The sequence below is a fragment of the Amphibalanus amphitrite genome, unplaced genomic scaffold (assembly GCF_019059575.1).
Source record: "Amphibalanus amphitrite isolate SeventyFive unplaced genomic scaffold, NRLGWU_Aamphi_draft 001807F_arrow, whole genome shotgun sequence".
In the NCBI taxonomy this organism is placed as follows: Eukaryota; Metazoa; Arthropoda; class Thecostraca; order Balanomorpha; family Balanidae; genus Amphibalanus; species Amphibalanus amphitrite.
The window spans coordinates 34628-61413 of NW_024883300.1; the positions used below are offsets into that span (position 1 = coordinate 34628).

A 26786-nucleotide genomic window follows, 5' to 3' on the forward strand; every position below is an offset into this window, starting at 1 on the left:
TTATTGACTGTTGAACAAGCTCTGGCAGTGTAGTGGCGTCGCTGATTTCAGTGTAACTGTATGCACTCATATTAGTTAAGTACTTGTGGCAATCGGTACCGGCGGCAAATATAATGGGTAACACACAGACACACATTAAAAACAACGGCTACAGTCCTATAAAATGTTACACACCGCATAACTGACAAACTACAAACAGGGACGCATCCCTTATAGAGGACGTCGTAACAAAAACCCAGACGGCGGCAGCACTGCATACCATACAACAAACATGGCACGAATCGATCATCAATAATGGACCCCATCGCTACGTCTCAGCTCCCAGAAATTCACGAATTACGCCCAGACCTATCACAGCCGGCAAAGGGCTCACAGGACAACAGGTACACAAGGAGGATGTCGGTATAAAACTCCGCGCCGTTACAATCACAGTTGTAAGACAGGGCACACGGACCGTCAGTCCCCATCAGCTCACCGCCTATAGCGACAGTCGCAAAATTAAATCCGATGTAAACGCGATAGCCATTGTACGGGGACCCGCAGTTGCTACTGTACACGAACCCCAAGTCTAACCGTCTGTCCTGTCCAGTAACAACCGATAACATTGATATCGACTGCTGGTCCTTGTACAAGAGCAGCTGAGGTTTCCTGTGAGCACCCTCTGACAGCTTATCGTTGTTCCCTGTGAGGGTGCTGGGACAATTTACTCAGGGTCGCTGTACAGTAGCAACTGCGGGTCCCTGTACCTATACTTATCCACTGAATGCTAATGCCCCAAAACATTGACCTCCAGAAATGGATTGACCTCTATATGTTCTATCAAGCTTTTACAAATTTATCCTCCGCGTGACATGTGAGTGGAAAGACGCATCTTCATTACTCGGTAGGCCATTAATATCGGAGAGGTCTGAGGCGGGTATCGTATGACATGAACCGACGGCAGTTTCACCCGCCGACATTAGAGTTCGCCTCACGTTGTACCGTTGCGTAAAATTGTACAACACTGGCAGTGGTGTGCTAAAACAAGGCGGCATCTCAACGCATCGCTGCGTTCGATGAAGAATAATGACCATGGCACAGCACATAGCTATCATACCCTGGCGAACAAGAGAGCTGAACATGTCCGACATATAATAACTACCAGATGTCAGACCAGGTGAAAACCCGCGCTGCTATCCGATATGGGTCTTATTCCACCATCTGCCGTGGGCGCCGCAGAAATCCCCAATGTGTCTGTCGCCTGTCATTTACCACCAGACAGCCATCCGGACAGCCTGACACCGATCCAGACAGACGGACTGGCGGTTCTGCTGATCACGTCTGTCCCCTAGGCAGTGGACCTGGCAACCCCCGCATCCGCATCCATGTTACCACCGGGAGCCGGGGGTACAACAGCCGGAGACAATAGGCGGAGGTCAACCAGGAATTGGAATAGTGAGCGGAAAACCGGGGCATGGCAGACTCGAGGGCCGAAGTAGAAATTGGGAGCTAAAATCTGGGAGCCAAGAACCGGGAATGGGAGACCCGCTCCCTTCGGCACCAGTGGTTCTGCCGCCCGGCTCTCACACAATGAACAGCTCCTGGCCGGGCCGGTGGGTCTGTTACCCGGCACTCAGACGATGAAGAGCTCCTGGTTCGGCCGGTGGGGCGCCATGGCGGCCACGTAGCCCATCTGCCAGGGCGCGTACGGCCCGGTGACCAGACAGGGGACGGCCGCCGGCGGCGCCATGCTCCACGTCTGTGTGGTGGAGGTCCCCCCGGCCGTCTCGGCGGTCCCCCCGGCCGTCTCGGCGGCGGTACGGTCCGCCTCGGCCACCCTCCTCCCCTCCTCCCGCTGCCGGCGCCGCTCCTCCCGCTGCCGGCGGCGCTCCTCCAGCGCAATCCAGCCGTGCCGGCGCCGCTGCAGGCCCTTGTGCTGGTAAAACACCAGCGACAGCCGGCTGGGCCGGCGCCGGTCGGGCCGGCGCAGCGCCGTGGTGGCGTGCAGCTCGTCCACGGCGCACTCGAGCAGCAGAGAGCCGTGGGTGAGAGCCACGGCCACGCCGCCGGCCCGGCGGTCGGAGAAGGAGGCCGAGCAGTCCGACTGGTACCGGCGCACCCGGACACCGTCCTCCGTGCGCTCCCAGTCGGCCCCTGAACGGTCCCCGCCGGCCTCCGAACGGTCCCCGCCGGCCCCGGTCCCGGGTCGTGAGTGGGGGACGTCAGAAACCACAGTAGGATCCAGCGGCACACGGGGAGTCTCGGGGAGAGGAGGGTGACCGACGGGGGAGCTCAATATAAAGGGGAGGGAGTGGGATGTACCTGGGCTGAAGGTGTGGGGATTTGGAGAGTAGCGCGTATGGCCATTCGAAGCCATCGTGGGAGACTCGGGTGTACTAAGGTGAACATTGTGCTCAGCATGGGTATATGGGTTTATACCGTGGCCATTCGTCACGAAACCAGGACTAGAGGTGTCAAACGCTTGGGTAAAGGAGGCTGACATGCCAGGAAAACTGTACCCAGGACTGTAATCACTGGGTACCGGAGAGTGCATGTAATGGCTGGAAACATCGTTGGCAAGAGGTCCGATCGACGCTGTGTCGAAGCTATGCGGACCCGAGACGTAACCGTCACCGTTTTGGGTGTAAGAGTTGGACCGGCCTGAGGTATAATACCCCGCAGTATGTGCTTCAGTCATGTAACCGCCACAGTCGGACAGATGCCCGCTGTGGCAGCGGTGCGCTCCGTCCATCTCAGCCCGTCCGCCGTCTGTGCCGGAGCCCGGCGACCCACCGACTGCCTGTCCCGGCAGTACACTCTGCCACCGCTGCCGCGCCGGGCCGATTGCGGGAGCACCGGGCGCGTCCCGGCCATCACCCGGCGAGGTCTGAGCCGACCCGGCGGCCGGGCCGAGCGGCTGACGGGCGTCCGACGGACGGGGCAGAGCCGGGGTCCCCGGGTACAGCACGGGGTCGGACGGATAGGAGAGAGCTGCGGTCTCGGGGTATAACGGAGCAGAGCGGGACACGCCACCGGCAGAGGTCCAGCCGGCGGGGACGAGCGGCGAGGACCCGCTACTCCAGTGAGGAGCGGTGTGCTGCGGCTGGGGAGAGTGTAGTTCACCGCTGTACGTCTCGGGTGTCCGATGGCCAGACAGGGGGCTGACCCCCCTCCCCGCGGCCGGGGTCCAGTGTGCGGCCGTCAGCAGTCTCTGCGGCGTCCCGCCGGCCTCCCAGGCACTCCCCTGAGGGGACCAGCCGGGCGGGGAGCCTCCACCGGACTCCGCTCCCGGCTCGGACAGCGCGCCGGGTTCGCCGCCCAGCCAGCCGACCACGGCTCGGCCGCAGCTGCCCAGCGCCTCTTGCAGACCCGGCCAGTGGACGCGGCGGCCGGCGGCCGACACCCGGCCCCCCAGCGCGGACCCGGGAGCAGCCGCCGCCGAGCCCGGGCGGGAGGGGAGCGGCCGCTTGGCAGCCCTACGTACCGTGCACGTGGCCAGAGGCACCTCCCGACGGCGAATCTCGACCGGGTAACTGAAAAGGCGGATACGAATATTCAGAGGGGGAGCACCGAGTTCACGACGCGGGGGCAGAATCGAAGTTATCGCAATTAACGTGTTTGAGTTTAGAGGGCACGGACATTCCGCTTCTGTACATAGTTTCGGGCAACTCTAATCTAGAGAATATGACGAATAGTATGGACTTCCTCTGCAACATCGCAGTAGTTATTACAAACCATCAACTAATGAATCATCAAAACTTCGTTGTGCTTATATAATTCACATTAACACGTAGACCATTGATCAGGATGTAACAATAGTCCAGGATCTGTAACCCCAGCCGCGCCGGCTCGCCGTGCTCACCTGTGCAGCCGCTGGACGCCGTCCCTCTGCTCCTCTCCACTCTCCTCCAGCACGTACAGGGGCAGCACGTGCAGCTGCTCGTCAGGGGGCTCGGAGGGACTGACCACCTCTTCAGCGGGGTCCGCAGTCGGACGCGCGGGCTGGGAGTCCGGCGGGTCGGGGTACAGAGCAGGCTGATCGGTATCACCAGAAACGTTGAGTTGACCATCAGAAGGGCCCGGCTGAACGCCAGGGGACTGAAGACCGTTTGACAGACCAGGCGGACCGTTTGGTGGACTTCGATGACCGTTAGAGAAATTCAGCTGTCCGTTAGGTTCCAGCAGTCCGTTAGGAGTCAGCTCTCCGGTAGAGCTCAGCTGGGCGTCAGAAGACCACCCGTTCAGTCCGTCATCCCGTTCACCCACAGCGGGAGCCGTGTTCTGATGAGACTCCTCTCCGTCCGCAGCGTCGGTCCGGTCTAACTGAGCGCCCGACTGGACTGCCGTCGGCTGCCCCACTGAGGCGCCTGGACCGGCCTGGCCCGGCGGCGTCTCCACCTCACCCGCTCGCGGTTTGAGGAGCGTCAACACCTGCGGTCGACACACGGGGCACCTCTCTCAGAGCCGGACACGGACACATGGCGGGAGAGCACCCAGCTCCCACAATAAGAAACCCATACCCGTGTTACGTAACATGATGATACGAGCCGAGTTATGACAGGACGGCAGAGAAAAACCCGAGTTAATATGACACGCTGATTTCTGCCTAGTCAAATATGAAGCAATACAGCAACGCACATCAGGCAGGATGATAGAGCTGGGATATCCATCTGCTTCAGTAAGGCGGTGTATGACCATGAGTTTTGAGTGACGGTAAATCCCACCGGAGCGGGACACGCCGACAGCGTGTCCCGCTCCGGTACCAATACTGACCGCCCGGTGTAAATAAGTAAATATATGTTACGGGCCAAGTGCGAAGGCTAGTCCGTTTGCGAACGGACTAGTCCGTTCGCGAATGGACTAGGCCGTTTGCGAATGGCGGTCCGTTCGCAAACGGACTAGTTCGTTTGCGAATGGCCGGCCATTCGCGAATGGCCTAGGCCGTTTGCGAACGGACGGGTTTGTGGCGTTGCACTTAGCCGCCGGAAGCATGGATCCTCGGATTGGGGTACGATTCCGAATGAATGGGGGACCGCTGGTCGATGCAGGGGCGTCGCCGACGCGGGGGGGGGGGTCGGAGGGGTCCGGACCCCCCCACACACACATTCTTGAAAATATGCCGGTCCGACGCCCCCTCCCCCCCCCACACTTTTGGCCACGAAAATCGATCAAGAATAAAATATAATATTTTAAAAACGATTTTGGTGCATTCTCAAAATAAAATTGTCTAAATCCGAGGAGTTTCCAGTATTTGGTGGGGATTACTTTGACTGACCGTCCGACCAGATCCCCTAGTCGAAAATCCGTGGCGACGCCACTGCGTCTATATGTTTAGTTTGTTCTCCGGAGCAGATCTGCGAGCTGGCGCAACTCTGGGTTAAGGTCTCCACACACCTGGTCCATTCGGGATGCGACTTTCCGCTGAACCCTGCACAACGCGGAAATTATAGCAACGTGTTGCCGCTGGCCAGGCTTCGGCCACCGATCTGGATCTGGGGAGGTCAAATATACCCGTGACCTTCGAACAGCGGAGAGTCGCGTGGTGTGCGGAGACCATTAGTACCGTGCTCCGGGCTCCCCGCTGATGACCCGACCTGACCTTGGTCGAGTTTGTGGCGCTCGATTCATTCTGCTCTGGTGTGGTGTACCGGGACGGTGCGGCTTGTGTGTGGTGAGTGCGGTGCCGTGAGTGTTCGAAAAACTGTTGTGTTGCATTGCATTTAACAATACGCGCACTGCAGGGGGGGTTGCTTTCAACCCCCCTGTGGTTTTTCATAGATCACGAGAAAACGGCGGCGCGCAGCAAAGCCAAATTTTGTATACCTTTTCTCCCATATTCTGCGCACATTGTGTGAAAATGCTGACTCCAGATGACCTAAGGTCAGGTCACCAGGCCAGGTTAAGTGACGCCGGTTGAGTTACCAATACTTTGCACGCATCATTTCACACGGGACTTTGCACATGCCAAGTTGACTTGCCAAGTTGACGTCACTTTGCTGGATATTTCGCACTTGGCCTGACTTCGCACTTGGACTGGGAGCATAAACGCCCGTCCATTCGCAAACGGCCTAGGCCAACTGCAATAACGCACATGGACTAGTCCATTCGCAAACGGCCAAGTCCAAGTGCGTTATCGCACTTGGACTAGGCCATTCGCGAATGGACTAGCCTTCGCACTTGGCCCGCAACATATATACCAATACTGACCGCCCGGTGACCGTTCTAACCACCCTGGGTCACAACACTGACCGCGGTGCAGCCGTCGCGCGTGTTGTGGATGTCGCGATGGGCGTGCGCGCAGAAGTCCAGACAGGCCGTGACGCCGGACCAGGGCCGGCCCGGGGCCAGGCCGAGACGACACTCGAGCGCCGCCTGCTCCGAGCGTACCTGGGAAGAGCGGGAGAGGGGTCAGAGGGGCAGAGGGAAGGGCGCTGATTAGCAGGGTGTCGCAGTGGGGTGGGGAGCGCCCAAACTGGACGGAGCGTCCTCATGTCATCTCCATCACCGGTAACAGAGAATGGGACGTGTAATATGCCAGCGACGTTATTAGACGATGGACTATACATCTGTCACCAATATAAGTGTCAACTATATTGAGACGGGTTACACAGCACATTGGGTGGACGCGTTTCGTCTAAATGACTTTTTCGACACCCTCTCGGAAATTAAAACATCGTGTTTGTATTGTTTTAATTTCCGAGAGGGTGTCGAAAAAGTCATTTAGACGAAACGCGTCCACCCAATGTGTTGAGTTTGTATAATAATTCATTTTCGCGCAATAATTCATTTGTGTTCGGCGGTCGTAATTCTGTTCGCCGCGTGTGTGTCGCCGCCCGGCTACGGTCGCGCTGGCGTGCCGTGCGGCGCGGTATGTTTGCGGGCGCGGCGCTCGGGCGCGGTGATTGGCGGTCGCTCACATGTCACGTGACCCGCAGTGGCCTCCGGTCTGTCTCGGAGGAGCGGGCCACTCGTGTCTCAGTATTCGTCTGGACCGGGTCGGTCGCAATGTGCGTTAGCCTCCAGAGTGGCCTTGCCGGGCTCTCCGGGCCGTAGCACTTGTGGCCGCCGAGTGCAGGAAACGGACTTGCTGGTCCTTTCTTGAGAGGTTCACTCGGCCTAAATTGACACCTAACCTTTTTTGGCACCCAAATCCAGACGGAAGCATCGCATGATGCAGATAACAGACGTGTATCTCATTGACGCCGTCTATGCTGCATCATCAATGCTCCCTATTCCCAAGTCATATAAAACCGTGCATTTCGCCTGGGTGCACGTTTCACGGCGAAATTAGAGGGGCTGTCCGTAGGCCCCTCCGTGAGCACATGTGGGAAAACAATGAGTTGCATATGATTTGTGCCATATCACAATTGTACCCGATCGTTTGGTGATACGGTGACTGCCTCTCGAGATTGCATTGCCTGTTGGTGTCTAAGCTGGTGCACCACAATACAGCACTGAGGTCAAATCCATGTATGTTCTTTTAGTATACCGGCGCAACGAACGGACGGATTCTTAACATAGTCCTCCGGGCCGGATAGTCTTTTCGGTTTTAAAATTTGTACCTTGTTAACCGGACAGACATTTATATTCTTGATTGATACAGTCCACTCTTACCCCTCTTGTTGAAATCCGTTTAGTTCAACATGGATGATTTGTTGAGCACCAGATCAAGGCTTCGTTCAAAGGCAACCATACAATGTAACGACCTCAGGTCATGCCGGGAGGGGGATCAAAAGGCACTCGATGTGGATCAGCTGGCTCTCAAGCTCCATCACTTGGAGAAGCTGCAGCACGAGCTTCAGCAGGTCCAGGACCAGCTCGACAAGCTTGGTCAGCCTGACGATTCCAGTCACAGCCAAAACATGGAGGATGAGATGTTTCTCGGCTACAGGCTACTCGTTCGGCTCGAGAAAGCTGAACATGCCGCTCGGGGTGTCGACTCCCAAAATTTGATTGCGAATGCAGACCTCAAGACATCTGTCACAGTGAGGATTCCCACTTATCATGGCGACGTGATGAGATGGTCCGAGTTTTGGGAACTCTTCACAATTTCTGTTCACGACAACCCAGTCTATGCTGACGTGCAAAGGTTTGTCGTATTGAAGTCGCATTTGGCCGGTGCGGCGCTGCGCACAATCCAAGGGATTCCGGTGTCAGGTGCAGGCTACGCTCAGGCTGTAGCAGTCCTCAAAGAGCGCTTCGATCGCAGCGAGCTGCGGCGAGAGCTTTTGATGCGCGAGCTCTTGAACATGCCATCAGTCCGCCATGGTGACCTTCGGGCCATGCGATCCTTGATTGATCACCTTTGTGCTCACACACGCGCTCTGAACACCCTCGGTGTGCCCACCGAGAGCTTCTCGAGCCTCCTCCTACCAGTGGTGAAAGGCAAGATTCCGGAAGACTGGCGACTGCTGTGGGCCAGGAAGGAGAATGGTGACTTTGGTGCCTTTATTGAATTTCTCAATCGAGAGATACGGATTCGTGAGTCAGCCAAAGTGTCGGAATCGGCCGTTTCCGCCGACGTGTCACCCTCGACGCCGTCTGTCATGAGAAGCATGACCACGCGTCGTGAGCCCCTGAATAAACGGACACAGTCACAGACACCTCAAAGGCCGAGGATGACGGCCTGTGGCGCGTGTCGACAGGGGCATCACCAGCTTAAAGAAAGCGTATGCGAAGCAGAGCCCTGTGTTGAATGCGACCGGTATCATCACATCCTGCTTCCCGATCCGGACCTCTTGTCAGGAGGTCCCTCTGTGGTTCCGGCGGCAGAGCCGTCACCCGATGCTGCCAGCATCTCACCAGTACAGAACTTTCCCCGAGAGACGGGGTTGAGTGTTGAGGTCGATGATCAGCCCGATCATCCAGCTCGCCATCGTCAACAAAAGGAGATGACGTTTGACGTGGGCACTATTGGAATTATTGACAAGGATGAGACCGTCGTCTCAAACCCAGGGCTCCTGTCCGAGCCCACTGGGAGCGAAGTGGATGAACCCTGTGAGGTGGGCCAGGTGAAGAGCTCCGAAGAGCATCCTGTGCCCATCAGGTCTCCTACACTGCCTGGCCGACTGCCAGATGGTCTCAGCAGAGAGAAAGCTGCCATGTCCAACACGCACGGCGATGGCGTGCCGATGAATGCAGCTGTTGATCTCTCTGATGCTGAGTATGAACAATCACCAATGGAACTTTCCGAGTCTGACGCTGTGGGCTCGTGCACGGTGGGGAGCCGTTCTGCTGCTCAAGCGCCTGATCTGCCGGATTTCTCTGCCGAGACGAGGCAGAATCTTGAGCAGGACCAGGAGCTGTTGCATAGGCCGATTGCCTTTGAAGCTTTCTGGTCCCCCCACCAAAGGGCACTCCAATGCTTGCAGTCAGACGTGCATGAGAAAGTCTTTGAAGTAGTCAACCCAAATGACCAAAGGAGCAGAGCATGCTCGTGGTTCTTGTCGGAAACACGTCCGAGGTCTTGCCGGATTCCGTTTGGGCAGACCGGACGTCCCCCAGAACAAATGCGTCGGGGGGGGGGGAGGTTGGAGTCGTGGACTCCTCCTCCAAGCTGTGCACTGTGCAGTGTGCACTCAGTCTGGACAGTTGATTTATTTTTTTAAGGAATTGAATTTAACCTTTGTTGATATAATTTGCCAACGCCCTTCAACTTCGCCAGATGCAAGGTTCTCATGAGCGTGATCGCCCATGACGTGGAGAGTTTGTCGGCTTCCACGCGAACCTTTGCTTCTGAGGGTTCTCATTGAGCGTGTCCGCTCGTGACGTGGCAAGTCTGTTGGCTTCCACGCGAACCATTGGTCCTCCTGCACTGTTCAAAGCTATGTTTCACGCATGTCTCTTTCCCACAGCATGGACGTGTCGTGTGCTGTTGACCTGACGTGGTTCGTGGCAGGAGGCGCGGCTGCCGGTGACTTCGTCGGCGACTCCATCGCTCACGACGGGGAACGCCGTCCTGAGCCAGCCGAGCTAGGGGTGTTGCCCCCTGGAGCTGTCGCCGACGTACATGCGTCCAAGAGATCGTGGCGGACGCTGATGCGTCCCATCTGGCTGCCCACGGGTGCAGCCGCTGAGCAGTGCCAGTGACGCCCCACTACCGTCGTAGCGGTGCGTAAGCGCAAGGGGCGTGCCATCCGGTGCGTCTGGCGGGCGATAGATGCGGACGCACTACATGGACACTTTCGCAAGTGATGCGCGACCGCGACAGACGTAATCCGGTGCGCGAGAAGTGTTTTTAAGTAGTTTGTCAGTGATCTGCCCATGTATTTTAAAATGTGCTCCCGAGACGCACATTTTGGTGGGGAGTATGTTGAGTTTGTATAATAATTCATTTTCGCGCAATAATTCATTTGTGTTCGGCGGTCGTAATTCTGTTCGCCGCGTGTGTGTCGCCGCCCGGCTACGGTCGCGCTGGCGTGCCGTGCGGCGCGGTATGTTTGCGGGCGCGGCGCTCGGGCGCGGTGATTGGCGGTCGCTCACATGTCACGTGACCCGCAGTGGCCTCCGGTCTGTCTCGGAGGAGCGGGCCACTCGTGTCTCAGTATTCGTCTGGACCGGGTCGGTCGCAATGTGCGTTAGCCTCCAGAGTGGCCTTGCCGGGCTCTCCGGGCCGTAGCACTTGTGGCCGCCGAGTGCAGGAAACGGACTTGCTGGTCCTTTCTTGAGAGGTTCACTCGGCCTAAATTGACACCTAACCTTTTTTGGCACCCAAATCCAGACGGAAGCATCGCATGATGCAGATAACAGACGTGTATCTCATTGACGCCGTCTATGCTGCATCATCAATGCTCCCTATTCCCAAGTCATATAAAACCGTGCATTTCGCCTGGGTGCACGTTTCACGGCGAAATTAGAGGGGCTGTCCGTAGGCCCCTCCGTGAGCACATGTGGGAAAACAATGAGTTGCATATGATTTGTGCCATATCACAATTGTACCCGATCGTTTGGTGATACGGTGACTGCCTCTCGAGATTGCATTGCCTGTTGGTGTCTAAGCTGGTGCACCACAATACAGCACTGAGGTCAAATCCATGTATGTTCTTTTAGTATACCGGCGCAACGAACGGACGGATTCTTAACACAATGTGCTGTGTAACCCGTCTCAATATATATATTTGTCTATTACTACTCAATAAGTGTCAACATACCAATTATTTCCGTACGAAAGAGGAGCACAACCGGGCATGAATGAACGGCCCTTTACTTAATGACGGATGCTTACTGGTTATGACGACTAGTTATTTGGAACCGGGAGACCAGAGTGGCAAACGGAAAGCCTGTCCAGCCCGTTCAAATGTGCGCCGAGCAATGATAGATGTCAGAAATGAAGCCGACTATTCAGCACGGTTATGTAACTGATAACGCATAGGAAGATTACCGGCTGTCACCATAGCGCTACTCTGCCAGACTTCATCGGACATTCACCGGGGAAATAACCACATTTAACCCGCGCCCCACTGGGGGGGCTATTTATAGCCCCCCTCCCGTTTTTCTGCAATAGCTTCCAAACCGCTTGACGGATCGACGCCAAACTTTCAGTACCTTCGGCTGCATCAATTTGACACCTTGTCTCAAAATTTGAACTTCGTAGCTACCATAGGTCGGCCGGAAATGACGTCAGAGTGACGTCATGTTCGTCCGATTTCGACGCAAAACATTGAACCACGGCAATCGCTCCCAAGAGCTCAGTTTTTAAAGGTAGTGTGCCAGCTTTCTTGGACCGTATGGAGTTAATGGCCCAGATAAGGAGAACCGGATTTTTAGAACTTATCCATACCTTCAAAACTCATGGAAACGTCTTAAATTCTTCAAATTTTGAGTACCCCAGTGCGAAATTCGCCCCGACGGGTTGTCGGTCGTACCCCAACCACATTTCACACCACTATGAACAATAAATGCACACACTGAAATCGCTATTACCGATATGCTCATCCAATCAAGTTTCGATAAACCCGTTCATCATCATCTCCTGCGGTTTCGAACACGCCTGTTAGGTGGCTTCTGATGCTCGTCGAGGTCGGAATTTCCAAATACGCGTGGTGCGTCGGGCCGCGCTCTGCCTCTGACTTCGGCCAAGAAAAATGCGTCAGCTGATCATTGTCATTTCTGCCACTTGCGTGTGGTGAAATGGGGTCATAACTTATAAGACGGCTTTTTCATATCAATTATTTTACATCAAATCATATTTCAAACCATAAATAATGTTCGACAGCCAAATAAAAGAAACAATACCAATACGGGCTTACAGTTTAAGGCTCGACATTGTGTTGTCTACGATTAGACAGCTGATAACTCATTCCCGTACGTCGTATGGTCGTAACACTATAATGACCTTTGCTTATTGTCACAAGTGCGCCGCATTCGCGATTGTTGCCCGACGCCTGTTTGCAGGTGAGCCCACTACAGTTGTTATACATATCTAAAAACCGAAAAACTTTTAGGCGAAAAAGGCACTATTCCAGGCCCATTTTTGATTTTTTTTGCGATATCAGGTAAAAACAGAAGCTTCTTATCCTAGGAAAAATAAAATGGGAAATCTTTCAAAGGTGGCACACTACCTTTAAGCATGGGTGTCGATTTGTATACCTTTGGGGGTGCACCCCCAATGCTCAAATGAGCACCCCCAATGGTTTTCCGGGCACCCCCAATGATTTTGTCCCTCAATAACTCCCACTAACTCTGCTTGAGGAAAATAATTGTTCTGCAGTCTTTCACTAATAAAAATAAAACAATTACGCAATTTACAAGGCATGAAATAAAGATGTAAAGCCAAGAAAAGTTAGTTTTAAGAAGAAGAGCGAAAAAAGACGTTAAGTTGTAAAGACACTGGTGTGGGTCCGTCGTACACGGGTGTCGGACCTTTAGAGCTGCTGGCGCGTACCCTTTACAAGCCAGCAGGGGGCTCCAGAGACCGGCGACGGGCCCTCAGAGGCCGGCTAAGGGCCATCAGAGGCCGGTGGTACCTTCAGAAACCCTGTGGGGTCGTCTTTAGAGACCGGAACGGACTTAGACGCCGATGGAGCCCTCAGTCGCCGGTGTGGGGCCTTCAAATGTCACCGGTGGCAGGGTGGCAGTCACATGCGCACTTGTGGGGCCTTCAGAAGCTACGATGTTGGGCCCTCAGAGCCGCCGATATAGGGCCTTAAGAGGCACTAGTGTGGGACCCTCAGATATGGCAATGTGGGGCCCTCGGACTGGAGGCGCCGGTGTGGGGGCTTCACAGTTGCCGGTGACGGCCCTCACAGGCGCCGTTGTGGTGGCTCTCAAAGACACTGGTTTAGGGCCATCACAGGCGCACGTGGGGCCCTCAGAACTGCTGTTACGGAACGGACCCTTCATAGGCCGACAAGAAGATATCAAGAGGTCACCGGTGCCTTCAGAAGCCTTGTGTGGTTCTCAGAGACTGGCATGGTGCGCTCAGACGCCGCTGGGATCCTCCGAGTCACCTGTGAGGGGCCGTCAGGTCGCTGGTAACTGACAAGGGCCCTGAGAACCGCCCATGTAGGGTTTTTAAAGGCATTGGTGTAGGGCCTCAGAGTTAGGGGTGTGGGGCCCTCAGAGACGCCGGTGTGGCGCTCAGGGGTGCCGGTGAGGGCCCTCACAGTCGCCGTGATAGGGGCCCTCAGAGAAATGGGTGTGGGGCCATTACAGGCGGGTGTGCAGCTCTTAGAGCTGGCCCCCTATAGGCCGGTTAAGACCCCCAGAGGCCGGCAAGTGGCCCTCAGAGGCTGGCTTGGGCCCTTATGGAGATCTTAATGTTGGTACTTGTGGGCCCATGAGGTGTTCTTACGAGCCCTGTGGGGCCCTTCTGAGTCCAAATATAGCCAACCTGGACCCTCAGCGGCCAATTGGCGCCGCAGTGCCCCTCAGGCCCGAATAACCCGATGGGCCCCTGAACCTGATGGGAGGGGGGGGGGCATGTGCCTCACGGGCCCACCTGGCTACGCCACTGAGGAAAATCGTAAACCCATAAATATCGAAATGCGATCACCTGTCTGCTGTCATTTTTTTTAGCGATTATTGTGATCGTCTGATTAACGCCAGAGCCTCGTAGCTATACCTACCGTTGCCTCACGCGCAATGTCCGCCCCTGTGGACCGCAGGGGCTGCTGCACCGGTGCTAACCGCGGTCATCGGTTTCTGTCACCTTATTACAGAGGTGCTGGGTCTGCTGCCGAGCTGCCGGCAAATGTACGACTTTTTTCGGAAAGATGTTTATGTAATGAGGTAGCCAAGTACTAGGGCGAGCAGAATGATTTTGAAGAACGTTCAACCTTTGGGAAATATTAGTGGAAATCCCGGGATTATCAGTACCTTATGGGAAACTACCATGATACCCAACCATGCCTTGTACGGTTGTGCCCCATGGCAAAGCTGCAATCTTTCACCCGGTGCAGGGGTTGAGCACCCCCAACCATTTTGAGAAATCGACACCCCTGCCTTTAAGCTAGATCCAATTTCTTTGCATGAAAGGACTCAGAATTGACCGCGCTATCAAACTGCTATCTCGGATTTTCAAAATTTTGAAAATTTCGAAAATTTTAAATTTTATATGATAATATTCAAAATTTATATTTTTATATTTTTTCAAAAAGTTTTTGACTTTTCGAAAAAACCGGAATATATGTGACAGAACGCATGAATATGACTAACTCTAGCAAGTTTTAGCTAAATATCTTCAAAAATGGCCAAGTTATACGCATTATTGCAAAAAAATCACAATTATTAATTTTTCTAATCAATTTTTTAGTACGTATTTGACATCGTACACCAATATAAATGGCACCATCGTGTTCCTGAGCTCAAACTGCATCCAATAATCACCTTTTTTGTTGAAAAATTTTAACTTCAAAATTTGACCTTTTTTGACCTGAAAGTGACCTGACCTAAGCTAAATTCGACTCAAAATGACCTCAAATGACACAGACGACATGAAATTCCAAATCTATGGCCTAAATGGACCATAAAACATGTGTCACGTGACCGACGCATGATATAATATTTCCGTGACCTGTGATGACCTGACCCTGACCTGAAAATCAAAGTACAAGTTTGGTACCCTCAAGGTATCTAGAGCATCTGTTCATGAGTGTGGAAACCAAAAATGAGCCTGATCTGACTTGTAAGACGGCGGCCAGAGCCCAAAATGTGAATAAGCCAAAGTGCTAATAATTTTTACTTTGACCTGACCTGTGACGTCATCGGTGACCTCGAGGTCAATGAAATTAGGTTTCGCTCGACAGTTTTTCCGGGGCTATCAGACGCCGTTTGAATTTTGACGATCGGCCCAGTAGTTTCGGAGTTAGGAGGGGGGGGGCTATGAATAGCCCCCCCCCCCCCCAGTAGGGCGTGTTATACACAGACCCCAGTGGGGCGCGGGTTAATACAAATTTCACAGATGAAAACACCAGACCAGTTCTATCAAGACTTTTTAAAAAGTTCGAAATCAAAATCAATTTACATGCGATGTTTGGCTGTCAACAATTCCACTGAAGCTCTCAGCGTGCCCTCTCTTCATCTGCCTGTATAAAGCCAACGGTAATTCCCTATCTGGATACACAGGACGCCAACGAAAACGGCTTACGTCGAAGGCAGAGTATTCAAAGCAGCTAGAATTCCGGACACGCGAGATTCGTTCTACCTTAACGTCAAAGTAAAAAAGAAAAATGTAGCTCAAAGCAGAGAAAAGTTTGTTTTTATTTCATCTAAGAGATTCCAAAATGCACCAGCTTTTCAATCACCCTCTAAAATTTCTGATAAATATTCCACTCACTTCTCTTCCTTTCCAATGACGTAATGACTAATGCCGCGTCTGTCCGTCCCACCTTCCAGGAACCTTCCCGCTAGGCTCTAACACCGGTGACACCCCGACATCGCTTCAAAGCGCGCAGCTGATCCGTCTTTAGTGCTTATATGGACTATGTTTATCTCGGATCTATCGTTCCGAGATATCGACCTGGACCAGCAGGGAGTTCCAGCTACTCGGGGACTCAGTTAGCGCCACAGGGCTCCACAGGTTCTCACCTGTCCTCGTGGTTCTCACCTGCTTCTTATCAACTGCTCGTGGTTCTCACCTGGTTCTGGTAGGCGACAGGAGCCACTCGCCGGTACAGCGGCGCCATTTCGGTGGCCAGCTCCTGCAGCTCCTGCTCCAGCGGCGCCTCCTGCCGACAGTCCCCCGTCTCCGTGAGTTCAGGGTAACACGGCTCCTGCCCCCCTCCCGCGGCTCCTGCTGACAGCCCCCCGCCCTGTGAGCTGGGGGTGCATTGCCGCGAACGGCGGCAGCCTCTCATACCGGCCTCTAATCCAGTCGTCGTTCCAGCGAACCGTACTGCCGGGTGCCGCTCAAGGGCCGGCCGAAATACTCACCCACCTGCGGCCCAGGAAGGAGCTCCAATTCCCCGGCCATAACCGAGCACCTGTGGCCCAGGGTATGAGCACCAGCTCCCCGACAATACCCCTCCAGACAATAGTCTCGATTATACTTAGGTACAGATATACTTAGGTCAGAGGGGCACTGAACATACGTAAAAACTATTGTGAAAAACATGAGCGTGCCACAAACTAGTAGGTATATCTAAGTAAGAAACAGAAGTAAGAACTGTAAACAGATAATGAGGTGTTGCTCTACTGCTTTAGAAATGACAAACTACTCAGGTGCTATGAAACAGTTTCTGATAAAGCTGCGTAAAAAAGGCCGTTTTGATAGAAGGTAATTCATGGACTCACCGCAGCACTTCGAGTCCTTTCAATTTCTAATTACGGTTGCAGAAGTTCTGAGCACTCGCCGCGCCGTATTGCTGACCCTGACCTAGCTAGGAGCAGCGCCCCTGACCATGCATCATTACCGACCAATGGGGTGAAAACGACCACAACTTTGGCCGCTCTACGAGCCTGTCAGCGGCCAAATATAGTGCCCGACCTCGCCGTCCAAACAAAAGGCGAGCTCTTCCATCGCGCAGTTAGCGCCGAGCTGCGTTCTACAAATTGGACGACAGCCAGACATGGCTTCGTCTCGGGCGGCGGGCACCTGGGCTAAATGGGCAATTCTGCTTATGTCTCCATGGAAACCCAGCTCTAATACCTGGCAGCGGCGTGTAGCGGCGTACCGCGAAACTGGGCTCAGGTAGTGGCCCATTGTCACTGAATTCACAATAGATAGCAGTTTCATCAGCCACGCGTCCATCAACCCGCAGGGTGGAGAGGACACCAGTGGTAGAAAAACGACAGGCTCGGTGCTGTCCCCGGGTCACCGATAGCCCTGCCCGGCGGAGCAGCCGTGGGCAGGGATAATACGTGCACGCCGGATCGTTTTCATCCCATACAGGCGCCAGTTATAGGAGAGCGGACCTCTTTTCACGGAGATCAAAGCACGCTCTGCCTATCCTCGTGTCAGTATAATGACGCGCATTGATCAGGGGTGCAGATGTCACGACTGCACTGCGCCTCTGTCGGCCGCGGGGCGGTGCACGGGCCTCCCCCACACGCGCTCATTAGCGTGCACCTCTCAGGGAGGCCGGCAGAGGCGGCAACAAGTCGCCGCGGCCGACCCGACTAACGAGGGCGCAATGAGTGCGCGGAGCAGCGGGGAGCGCCCGCGGGCCGGCCGTAAGGGCCGCGTGATCCCTCTCCGCCTGAGAGAGACGCGCTGCTTCAACAAACGGTCCAAGGAACTGCTGCCATTTTCTGCCGGCTTCGAGGAATATACATACCAAGATGTATATAGGTGTTCTTCACAAACAGAAATAAGCTAGGCGTTATCAAAATATCCTCAGGCGATGCTCAATAAGTAAATAACTGGACAAAACAAAAGTACAGTATTCAAAGATTGCAAACAATCGAATATCGATTATGGAAATGACAAGAAGACAGTTATACTAATACGTTATAAACTTCGTTTTTTTCATTTCATTTATTTACAGTGCTCCCACTATTGGTCATCACAGCTCAGACATGACAAAAATACCCACGTTTATCGACAAAACACATAGAAATAGACACAGCCAGCCAGACAAACCATTTAACAAAAGTAGGTAGCCACCGACCAGAGGAGCTATATCCAGGCCCATTCCTGGAGTCCGTGCATCACAGCGGCTCATGTGATGGCCAATATTACCAGAGTCATGTCTATATCGAGCTCCGTAATATTCTATGCAGGCAGATCTGTTAGACGTTCCCGGCCGGAGGGAAGGCCCAATACTGCAGAGGATTGTCAGCCAGGCGGAGGATAAGACCTCGGCCAAGATGTGGGTGCACTACATTATGCACATACCAGCTTCTCTGCCGTTTTTACCCTTTACTTTTGCATTAGTCCGCTTCTTCAAGAAAGCTTTCAGAGCGTAGGTACCTAGTTACCCGGGGGCAAATCTCGCATTAATAAGTTATTTGTGGGCAAAACCAATCATTTTATCATGATTTAGTTAGTACCTATCAAAAAACTGGGTAATGAAAAAAACGTCACCCTTTCCGATAAGCAAGCTCTAAACATTAACATCGATTGGCGCGAGTAGCTTCTAGGTTTTCAAAACAGCCTTTCTGGTTATATTGGCTTCTGCAGTTGCCAACACGGACTTCTGAGTTCTGATGCAGATATGCTTCTTCAGTTGCCAGCGCCGACTTGCCTCATATTCGCGAAACAGTTCGAGCCCCATCGATCCTCCCGGACCGATCAGCAATGAACTGCCGGGCAGTCTGCCACGCACTGGATCCAGGAACGGCGGGTCCCTCCGCAGGTACTCCATTCTGTGTCCTCGGCAGGGAATCCCGCCGAGTCAAACCGACGCCGGGCCGGAGTTCAGCGGGGGACAGAACGCAGACCCGGCCCGCACCGGCCGACACAGGCCGGCACAGGCGCGGCTCAGCTCACCACAGCGGCCTGGCTCATCACAGCCGCCCCTCACACCACAGGCTCACCACAGCGGCCCGGCTGACAGCGGCTCATCACAGCCGCCCCTCACACCATAGGCGCTTACCACAGCCGTCTGGCTGACAGCGGCTCATCACAGCCGCCCCGACACCCCACAGGCGCTCACCACAGCGGCCCGGCTGACAGCGGCTCATCACAGCCGTACCGACACACCACAGACACACCATAGCGGCCCGGCTGACAGCGGCTCATCACAGCCGCCCCCCACACCACAGGCACACCACAGGCACACCACAGCGGCCCGGCTGACAGCGGCTCATCACAGCCGCCCCCCACACCACAGGCACACCACAGGCACACCACAGCGGCCCGGCTGACAGCGGCTCATCACAGCCGCCCCTCACACCACAGGGGCCCGGCTAACAGCGGCTCATCGCAGCCGCCCCTCACACCACAGGCGCTTACCACAGCGGCCTGGCTCATCACACAGCCGCCCCTCACACCACAGGCTCACCACAGCTGCCCGGCTGACAGCGGCTCATCGCAGCCGCCCCTCACACCACAGGCTCACCACATCGGCCCGGCTGACAGCGGCTCATCACAGCCGCCCCTTGCACCACAGGCTCACTACAGCGGCCCGGCTGACAGCGGTTCATCACACAGCCGCCCCGACACTGTAACCGGCTCATCACCGGCCGCTATTTCTGTCTCTGTTGTATTCCAGGTATTTCTGTATCTGCGCTGTCCTAAAAAGACACCGCCGGCCGCCGTGTGTCGGAGAACTAACGAGACCAGCCCCGGAAGCCGCCCACAGCCGACATATACACCACATATCACAGCACCGCAGGCCAGTTACCGGGGCAGAGCGACGAGCTGATCAGAGCCGGCAAAGGTGGGCCGCTCTATGGGAGAGCTGTGCTTTCTTTGATAACGGTGACAACGAGCAGCCATGACCGTATACAGTACACCTGACATCCGGGTAACGGCCCCGGTTTCCATTCAGTTTCGGGGTGTTCGAGCAATCCACTCTCTTCTAGCTCTGCTCCTGCAATTCGCATTTATGCGTTAAATGATGAGCAGCTACTGAAGGTTGGTCATAAATCGCAATACAAGAGGCCTTCCATGCTTTTTAGAAGGTCAAAATTGTAGGTCCAGTAACCCTTAACTAATCAACCCGTCCCGCGATCTCGTTTTCCGACAAGCACTGTTGAAAAAAACGAATTTCTGTAGTTAGTTATATAAAACAGCACAATAGTCACAGCTGTGTAGCACTGCCCTGCTGCCCAATTAAATAGCCGAGACCAGCCGGCCGTTCCATTTTCAGCGGATACAGAGCGCTCTCAGCCGAAATGACACCGCGATCGGATCCTTTCACGATAATAACAGCTCGTACAGGATTAATACGCCGGCCTTGCCTCTTGTAATCACCTTTCGGCAGCGGGCCAAAGCGACGGCTGATATCGACACTATTGAGGAAAGCCCAGCCGGGCGAGAGCGAACCGGCGCTGTACGAGAGCGTCGGCCCGGCGGCGAAACGGCGCTCCTCTGAAGCCGTAAAATGAGGATGAAATGACCCAGCCTTATGTAACTACCCCAGCGATGGAAAATCCACGGAACAGGACTTCACCAGGTGACAACAGAACTTTGCCTTTCGTTAATCTTCGGGGTAACTCGTTGCAAGAGATTTGCAATGTTATCCGGAATTTCAGTTCCTTCCAGGTTGGTTCATTGGAACTCAATCGATGGACGGATGAGTGCGTTTCATCCCCGTCTATCGTAACATGGAAAACTCCAACAAAATTGTCACACAAATGAGAAAAAGGATATGCCAATCAATTCCAACAGCTCATTTGAAAACCAATGACTAGTTTACACAAACAGTGAGCTTTCCTTGAACATGTATGTGGATAAACTAAACCCAATAAAAGATTAAATTATCCTAACACAGTGTCTCAGTGGCCACAAGTTCAGGTACCCTGACCAAAGTCCCGCCCAGCGTCCCGACTGACCTGATCGGGGTGGTTGAGTCGAAACTTCCTGGCCTGGTGACTGCGCGCGAACTTGCAGGCGTTGAAGTACATGCTGTACGAGCAGCCGAAGGAGAAGGAGGCGCCCTCGGAGCGGGAGTCTAGGCCCTGGCACATGCAGGTCCGCGGCCGGTTGGCGCCGCACCTGGCGGGGAGGGGGAGAGTCACACCAGCTCCACGGAGGTCCTCTATCGGGGGAGGGGGTGGGTGGGTACACCAGTGCTGCACCCGTTCCCCGTCCGGTGGGGGGGGGGAGGGGACCACCCCCACCAGCTCCGCAGCAGTCCCCGCCGGGGACCGGAGTTTGGCGGCGGCTCAGAGCCGCTAAATGGGCCGCCGCGCTGACCGCTTACACCGGCTTATTATTTGCGGTCATGTGATCGTCATCAAAGCAAACAGGCGTCATCAAAGCAAGCGTACTACGCAACGGTGATTGTTCTGTGACGGCTGGGTATTTAGATGGCGTATTTTTAGTGATGGTTGGTCCACAGTGAATTAACGAGGAAAGCCCAGAAGTCATAATGCGGGTCGGTGGCCCTGAACAATAGATACAGCCATTTACGCTATAAATATACAGCGAAAAACGGCATCATTGCTGACTAAACAGAAGTCATGACGTCAGCATACCTTTGGCAGCTCGTCCATTAAGCTATCCATAGCGTTACACAAATACACCCACTGCTCAGCCCCATTACGCTCAGTTCGACCCATCGCTCCATGGCTCTACGTCCGGTATAGGAAGACGAGGTCCGGCTCCGTCACTGTCGGGTTTTCCATTCAAATCGACCTGGGACTCCCAGCCAAGGGACTCGTGCTGACGCTCTGAGCGGCCAGTACCGGGTGAAAACACTCCACTGGACTACTGTCACCTCAGCCGTCGAGACGGCGCGGGCCGCAGGCCACTCAGCCAGATAGGCGGAGGTAGCGGCGACTTTGTAACGCAACCCAACGCGCTTTAGCCGGCGACTTGCACGGAAAAAAGGTAATATGTAATGCAATATGCCACCAAATTACGACGAGTTCGTTACAGCTAGCCCTTCGTTTACGGATGTGAGCTCAAATTCTGATCACTAGCTGACCGCATTTAAAGCGGGCGTGGCCTATGTAATCTGAAACTGCGAGTGGGCGTTGTCACGAAACCCCTTCGATGAGCAGGCGTGGTCAGTGCAGCTCGCCTCTTTGTGTGGGCGTGCTTTTAATAACAGACTCAGCAGTGGGTTTTGCTCAGGTAGCCCACCCCCTCAGCGAGCATCTCCAGACGTGGGCGTGGTTCCACCTACCATGCAATTGCAGGTGGGCGTGCTCTCGCCTCTCTCCTGGTGGGCGTGGTCACTCTACCCACCCTCTCCTGGCGGGCGCGGCCTCCCGTACCCATCCTCTCCTGGCGGGCGCGGCCTCCCGTACCCACCCTCTCCTGGTTGGCGTGGCCTCCCGTACCCACCCTCTCCTGGCTAGCGTGGCCTCCCGTACCCACCCTCTCCTGGTTGGCGTGCCTCCCGTACCCACCCTCTCCTGGTTGGCGTGGCCTCCCGTACCCACCCTCTCCTGGTGGGCGTGGCCGACCGGTTGAGCCGCTCCACCAGCGAGCTGTAGAGGGTGTCGGCTCGGCGCGGCGCCAGCGCGTCCCACACCACCAGCATCAGCACGAGGAAGGTGAAGCGGCACCGGTGGCCAGGCCGCCGCTTGGCCACCGCCAACAGCTGTTCGGAATCGTCCCGCCGCCGGAGCACCTGAACCAGAGAGAGGAGTGAGTGAGAGGGGGCGCGGAGGGTGAGAAAGGCGGGTGAGAGCGGCGAGCTGTTGGCGAGAAGGATACAAAGCACAGTGGCGAGTGAGTGGGGGGTTGGGCTGTGAGAGGCGGAGTGATAAACTTTGAGCGGAGGGATGTGCGTGTTCTGAGAAGGGAACGAGTAAACACGGAGGCGGGCTGACTAGGATGAAAAAGGGGAGGTCCTGAACGCTTGGTGAATAGGCTTACACAATACACATGCTGAGTGGCGCATTGACGACACAGTACAATCTACCATGCACCGCGAATTATTGATCCGACACCTTCCGAGACAGTTGATTATGCAAGGTGCTCCGAGAAGCTGGTCAAGGAATGTGTAACTATCGACGATCACTAGATTCCACACTTCCTTGTATGACAACAGACCGCTTTGATTGGAACTTTGGTGACATATCTCGTTTGATGCATGCATGCGCCTCTATCAGAAGCTGAACACCTGAACCGGCATGGTAACGCCGTAGAGCATCTTTAAAACAAACTGATATACCAAGTGCTCAGATATCAGTGAAATGCATAGCGACAAGCGACTTTTTTGTGCATCTCCTCGCGCAATAGGAATCGCAACACAACACGAAATCAGCACACCATTCGGATACAGATACTTATTCCAAGCAGTTTCCTACGACGCTTGACTTTCTGCTCAGGCTGTTCAGATGCTGTTGGCGCTGGGGCAGCAAAACACTACGAGACTCGCACAACACTGACATCCAATTACAGAGGGGAAATCCAGGGAGAAAGCAGACTGGTCTGTAAACGTAAATAGACTCCAATACAAACATTCCGCGAATTCCTACTAATACTTCTTTTCGTCGCACTATCTTTCGGCGAGGGCGAACTTTCTGGACTGTAGCGTGCAAAAAGGCCTCGTGCTCTGAGCTCTGCTGCCTTCTTCGGTTCCATCTAATATTAGAAACGCCGCACATTATGTAAGCATCTGCGAGGCCCTGCGGCGCCCGATGGGACAGGTATCGGGTGTCTTCGGGCAGCACCACGGATTTCCGACGGTGCAAACGAGGGGGCCAGCCACGTGACAGGAGCTCCATAATCCCATAACGAGGGGATCGGCCACGTGACAGGAGGGCCATCCTCCATAGGTCCAGGCGAGGGATCCGGCTACTATAGGTGACAGGGCCTCCACAGGTCCACGCGAGGCTTCCGCGCGATGTGACTGCCACAATGGCGCACATTGACAAGCCAGCGCGCCGTTTCTATTCCGACACTGGGGAGGTGGTAGAGTCCCTTTGTCAGCTCAGGAGGAGGAAACCGCCTCAGCAGCTAACACCTAAACAGCCCGCTGGGCAGACACCCGTTCGACGGCACTCCTCAAAATAGTCCAGTTCCTGATCACTTTCGAACAGGTACAGCGGCAGCTCCGGCCGGTCAGTGCGATTAACCGCGAGCTACGAACAGTACCATCACCTTACTGAGAGCATTGATACCGGGTTAATGTTAGACAAGAGTACCGTGCTATTCCGTGGCCGTGACGTAAAACGAGTACTAAAATCGACACCTCCCACCAGTCGGTGCCAGCGAAGCATTCACACACCACGATGGCATGGAATTTGGAGTATGCCCAATGATACGTGAGAAAGCGCAATTTATTTTTGTTGCGGTGTTCAACAGCTCGACAATGCTTCTCAAAATAGTAAAGTTCCTGCTCACTTTCGAATGGCGATATCTGGTACTTACCACCAGGATTCTGTAAAGGAGCTGTCATTTGCTAAATTTGGCCATTTCCCGGAGAATAGTCTGAATGTGGCTCGGCTGTCTGTGCTGAGAGCTACCGAGCTGCCCATAGGAACGGTAGTGATTGCCCAGTATGCTGCCTGCTGCAATACGGGCCAAAAACGGACGATAATACACTAGTCGATAATGAAAACCATATATTATCGCTACCGAATATGCTATGGGGTCTAACTACCAAAGCCGTGCACAAATAACTTTCTACATAGTGCGCTCCAGCGCTATTCTGCAGTGGGGACGATGACTCCCCGACAAAATACCATGCAACAGGCCCCCTACCGTCTTTATTTCTATGCCCATACCGCTAAGTACCGCGAGGGTCGCAGCGGCACCATATTCGGGAAACTGACCGGAGGGAAGGGTGTCGCATCGATAAATGATATAGTGAGCAGAGGGCGACACTACAGGCGTGTGCCGTCTCTGTGGGCCTTAGTAGTCGGTTTTATTCCGAAACCGGCATATTTAGCTACATGGCGCAGAACATACCGAATTCAGAAGCTCACTAATTAACCCGCGCCCTGCTGGGGGTCCTGGATTTCCACGCCCTGCTGGGGGGGGGTGTTTGAACACCCCCCCTTGTAACTCGGCTCCTGGGCCACGTAGCGATACGCGGAAGGCGGCGTTCGAAAGAGCGTAAAAAATAATGACGAATTCACTTCGGTCAATTTTTTGGTCAGGTCAAAGGTCAGGTCACCAGAGGTCATTGAAGGCAAAATTTCGCCGATTTCCAGGTCGAATGTCGAAAATTTCCAAGAAGCCAACGCATAACTCGGGAACCAATAGAGCTACAGCGCCGCGGAAAAGCGCATTCGATAGCCCTATTAACGCCCTTTCTGAGTAATTCTCTCAGATTTGACCTAACGTCAACGGTTTTGCCTGCAGGGGGCAAAAACTGCAAAAATAGCCGATTTTTTCGGAAACAGTTTTTCTGCAATAACTTTTGACCCAAGCCTTGTACGAGCTTACTTTTACCGGCATCGTGTTCCTCTCGTCAAGACGCATCGAATGAACTATAACTTGACCTTGAAAGGTCAACTTGAAAATTTGACCTCAGGTCAAGGTCATGACCTGACCGGAAAGGGTCATGTTGCATATCAGTCGATCCGTATCGTCGAGCTGAACACATCTAAGGCGTTTTCATCGCTCTAGCATGCCTCTATCAAAAGTTATTTGCGAAAAACTGTTAGATACCATTCGTGACCTAAGATGACCTCAGGGCATAAACAAGGGTCAAGGACACCATTTTTAAGTTCAGTGTGTCTAAACCACTTGTAATTCGGTGTTTGGGAGTGTTTATAATGTCTTTCATCCAAAAGAGGCGCATTTCAATTTTCTCCCATTGACTTATAATGGGGAGGTCGCAAAATTGACCTGACCTTAGGTCATCGATATCAAAATTCTGAGATATACATTTTGTACATGCTATTGCTCTTAGCAATCGCTGAAAGTTTCAAAGCGATCGGTCACTCGGTGTAGCTATGACAGACATTGAAAGTTTTTATGAGGTGAGGTCACTTCAAGTGACCTGGTGACCTGACCTTGAATGACCTTGGTCTGAAATTTTCACAACATGTGTAGAATTGATGCATGATAAGGTGTACCAAAAACGGCGGCGCTCCGCGCCGCCGTTTTTGAGATATTCGCGAAAAACCACAAGGGGGGGTGTTCAAACACCCCCCCCCCCAGCAGGGCGCGGGTTAAACTCGGCGGGCTAGCAACAATTTTCCCTCTTTGAGTCGTCTCGATTCGCCGAAGGTAAATAATTCACAATGGAGATGAAATGGCACACCAGGTCCGGGATAAGTTCGAACGGAGCCGAGCGGACGACTTTATGAGAGAGATGTTCCGACGCAACTTATTTGATGCCATCTACCAACCGAGGATTATTACCGCATCATCGGCCATCAAAGAAACGGAACTGCGTGACCTATAGGTCGAATTAGGCTGCTAACATAATTGAATTACACGTGTCTAATTGAAACCTGTCCGATGCAGAACTGAACATCTCAACTGCACGGCCCAGCACGCCGTGGCGCAGTAGTAGCGTCTCTGAGAGGTCAACATGGTGACTTCTACCGCCTCGGGAATAGCCAAGGTCTACCGAGGTCGGTGTAAACGGGACGTATAAGAGCATCCCGCCAGACCACCCTATCAAAATGTGAGCCGATCTGGTATGAGTGTCAGGAACAAAAGTTTTCGTGGCGGCATATTTTGGTCTTCATCCATTTTACAAATGACCCGGGTTTACCGTTTAACGACAAACGTGCTGTTTCGGGAATGCCTGCTTTAATCTCACGTTGTCTGCCCACGCTCGAGACAATGGCTCTCGGCCACTGAGGTATCGTTTCCTGTGGCCGAACTCCGGTACATAGAGCTCCGG

The 26786-nt window shown here is 54.0% G+C and overlaps 1 protein-coding gene across 1 annotated transcript in view; it reads right to left on the reverse strand.

The window, feature by feature from the left end:
• Nucleotides 1–1612: 1612 nt before the first annotated feature.
• The window catches only part of LOC122375271 (DNA N6-methyl adenine demethylase-like), a 28420-nt gene continuing 3246 nt past the window's right edge, over nucleotides 1613–26786 (reverse strand). Inside the window, exons 5-13 of the mRNA XM_043354556.1 lie at nucleotides 22414–22604; nucleotides 20857–21019; nucleotides 16056–16145; nucleotides 6229–6366; nucleotides 3842–4410; nucleotides 3256–3512; nucleotides 2777–2970; nucleotides 1880–2239; nucleotides 1613–1672 (exon numbers count right to left, since the gene is read on the reverse strand). Coding sequence (XP_043210491.1) covers nucleotides 1613–1672; nucleotides 1880–2239; nucleotides 2777–2970; nucleotides 3256–3512; nucleotides 3842–4410; nucleotides 6229–6366; nucleotides 16056–16145; nucleotides 20857–21019; nucleotides 22414–22604 — 2022 coding nt within the window. The remainder of the gene's footprint in view (nucleotides 1673–1879; nucleotides 2240–2776; nucleotides 2971–3255; nucleotides 3513–3841; nucleotides 4411–6228; nucleotides 6367–16055; nucleotides 16146–20856; nucleotides 21020–22413; nucleotides 22605–26786) is intronic.